This window comes from Chrysochloris asiatica, unplaced genomic scaffold, assembly GCF_000296735.1.
Source record: "Chrysochloris asiatica unplaced genomic scaffold, ChrAsi1.0 scaffold00049, whole genome shotgun sequence".
Taxonomy (NCBI): Eukaryota; Metazoa; Chordata; class Mammalia; order Afrosoricida; family Chrysochloridae; genus Chrysochloris; species Chrysochloris asiatica.
In genome coordinates this window covers 15,721,615-15,724,502 of record NW_006408567.1, presented here as the reverse complement: position 1 = coordinate 15,724,502, position 2,888 = coordinate 15,721,615, and the positions used below count along the sequence as shown (strand labels likewise).

The 2,888-nt window shown below is 48.4% G+C and overlaps 1 protein-coding gene across 1 annotated transcript; it reads left to right on the top strand.

Annotated features, from left to right (window-relative positions):
• The first annotated feature begins 666 nt into the window (after positions 1-666).
• Positions 667-1,389, top strand: CLDN14 (claudin 14). The gene has a single exon (XM_006862566.1). The coding sequence runs from the start codon at positions 667-669 to the stop codon at positions 1,387-1,389; it is 723 nt and encodes a 240-aa protein (XP_006862628.1).
• The last annotated feature ends 1,499 nt before the right edge of the window (positions 1,390-2,888 follow it).

Genomic DNA, 2,888 nt, shown 5'->3' with positions numbered 1-2,888 from the left:
CCTTTGTACCTGGGGTCACCATGAATAGGGGGTGCCCCCACTCAACAGTAGCTGATATCAACAACATGGGCATGTAGGTAAGTCACTCACTTTCAGAACACATTTCATCTTAAAAAAATGTTTTCTAAGTCATAACTAGCACACATCTTAGCACTTGTGTGTCCACTTAGGCATGAATAATATTTGTTGATTTATCAACCAAGTGATTACTGACCAAACAAAACAAAACAAGATAAATTAAGCAGATGTGTTTGAGGTTAGATATAAGGTAGAACTTCCTATGGCTAAGTGAACTGAGAACCATCAGAAGTAGAGGCTGTAAAGCATCCTTTACTGGGGTCCTGGACAAGAGCAGACAGGCAGGATTTCCACTATCATTCCTCTCATTGTGGTGGTTCTATAGGAAAGATCTTAGCAGCCAGAGAGATCAACTTCTTCTCTCACCCAATGGATTTTCAAAAATCGTTTAAAAAAAAAAAAAAAAAATGTTAATCATCATACTAACTGCCTATGGAAAACTCAGTCTGAGTGGCAGAAATAAATGCATCGAGATAATATTTAACCTATTTCCTTTTTCTCCCGCCTCTCCTGGCTTTATTAGGACTCCTGCCGGCGCCTGAGAAACACCCATAGCCACAGCGCCCTGGGGACCGTCCAGCAGAGACTATGGCCAGCACGGCCGTCCAGCTCCTGGGCTTCCTGCTCAGCTTCTTGGGCTTGGTGGGCACACTGATCACCACCATCCTACCGCACTGGCGCAGGACGGCACACGTGGGCACCAATATCCTGACAGCCGTGTCCTACCTGAAGGGGCTGTGGATGGAGTGTGTGTGGCACAGCACGGGCATCTACCAGTGCCAGATCTACCGGTCCCTGTTGGCACTGCCCCAAGACCTGCAGGCCGCCAGGGCCCTCATGGTCATCTCCTGCCTGCTCTCGCTCATGGCCTGCGCATGCGCCATCATTGGCATGAAGTGCACACAGTGTGCCAAGGGCACGCCTGCCAAGACCACCTTCGCCATCCTCGGGGGCGCCCTTTTCATCCTGGCCGGCCTCCTGTGCATGGTGGCCGTTTCCTGGACCACCAATGACGTGGTGGAGAACTTCTACAACCCGCTGCTGCCCAGCAGCATGAAGTTCGAGATCGGGCAGGCCCTGTACCTTGGCTTCATCTCCTCTTCCCTCTCGATCATCGGTGGCACGCTGCTCTGTCTGTCCTGCCAGGACGAGACCCCCTACAGGCCCTACCAGGCACAGCCCAGGGCCACCACGACTGCCACTGCAGCCGCTGCACCCGCATACCGGCCACCAGCCTCCTACAAGGATAATCGGGCCCCCTCTGTGACCTCCGCCTCATATAGTGGATACAGGCTGAACGACTATGTGTGAGTCCTCAATGGGCTGTGGGGAGGCAGGACTCAGGACTGTTAATCAATGTTCATGAAGTGTTGTAGCACAAAGTTTACTTCTGAAAAGGAAATAATGTGAACATGATGAAGTACTCTTAGAAAATAGGGAAGAAGGGTAAGATAAACCAAAGACAAAGAAACAAACCGAAAAACAACTTTTCTGGTTTTGTATTTATTGTATGTATTTATGTGGGTGATTTAATAACATTAATAAAAAGCTACTTGGGGCTTGGCTCAGTGGGATTTGTTTGCAATGCAGGAATAAACCTTTATATCGTGACTGTTTATGGGTAGTGTTAATTTCTGTGTCCAGGCTATCACAATCACAAGGATCACAGTAAAAGTCCTGTCTGGGCTCAGGGGTAGAGCTGGCCAGAAGGCATTGACCACAAGCACTGTGAAGTGAGCTCTGAGTGAACTCCAGGTGTGCCCAGCCCAATGCATGATGGGAAAATCTGAGCAGGGACAGGACTGAGATGTCTGAGCAACACCCACCAAAAACAGTCTCCCTATCTGGCTTAAACTCAGAGGCAGGAGGGCAAGGGATTTTTGGAACAATAAAGGACAATATCATTTTCTGCCAGTGAGCAATCAGCCCCATTGTTAAGGAAATAAAAGTAAGAAGGAAAAAAGGCAAAGCATGCCTGGCTGTCTAGCTTTCTAGGCATTGGCAAGAAGCCCAGGCAAGAGTGCTGCTCACCCCACACACACACACCCCAATGCCCCAGCAGCAACTCACTGGCTTCTTCTCTGCAGTGGCTAGCCCCAGCTTCCCTCTGAGATGGCACTAAAAAGAACCAGAGGTTTTTGAGTGACTGAGTCAGTATCAGCTCATGGCAACTGCTTATATGTCAGAGTAGAACTGTGCACTATAGGGTTTTCAGTGGCTAGTCTTTTGGAAGTAGATTGACAGTTCTTTTTTCCAAGATGGCTCTGAGTTGACTTGAACTTTCAACCTTATAGTTAGCAGCTGAGCCCTTAACCATTTGCACCATACAGGGACTCTTGAGACAAGACTAACAAAGTGTTCCATTAGCAGATACTGGAAAGTATTTCTAGACAGGTCAATAAGAACCACTGCCTTAAGATACCTAGTGATGCTTTCTAACGATGGTTGAAATCACATGGTGACTCCCCACCTCCCATTTCCCTGGAGAATTCTTTCCTGTGGTCACTACTCAATCCTCTGTCCTGTACCTAAAGCTCAGAACATGGAAGGAAATATGACGCTGTGGAAGGACCCACACACAACAGAGCTGTCATGGGAAATCCCTCCAACCTCATTAGAGCCACCAGGACACTCAGACAAGTCATCACCCATCACTACACAAAACAGCTGTCAAGAGAAATCCCTCTAACCTCAATAGAGCCACCAGGGCACTCAGACAGGTCATCACTCATCACTACACAACACAGCTGTCATGGGAAATACCTCCAACCTCAGTAGAGCCACCAGGGCACTCAGACAAGTCATCACCC

What these genes read in the sequence shown, in the direction of transcription:
- CLDN14 (XM_006862566.1), top strand. Translation starts at nt 667, where the DNA reads ATGGCCAGCACGGCCGTCCAGCTCCTGGGCTTCCTGCTCAGCTTCTTG.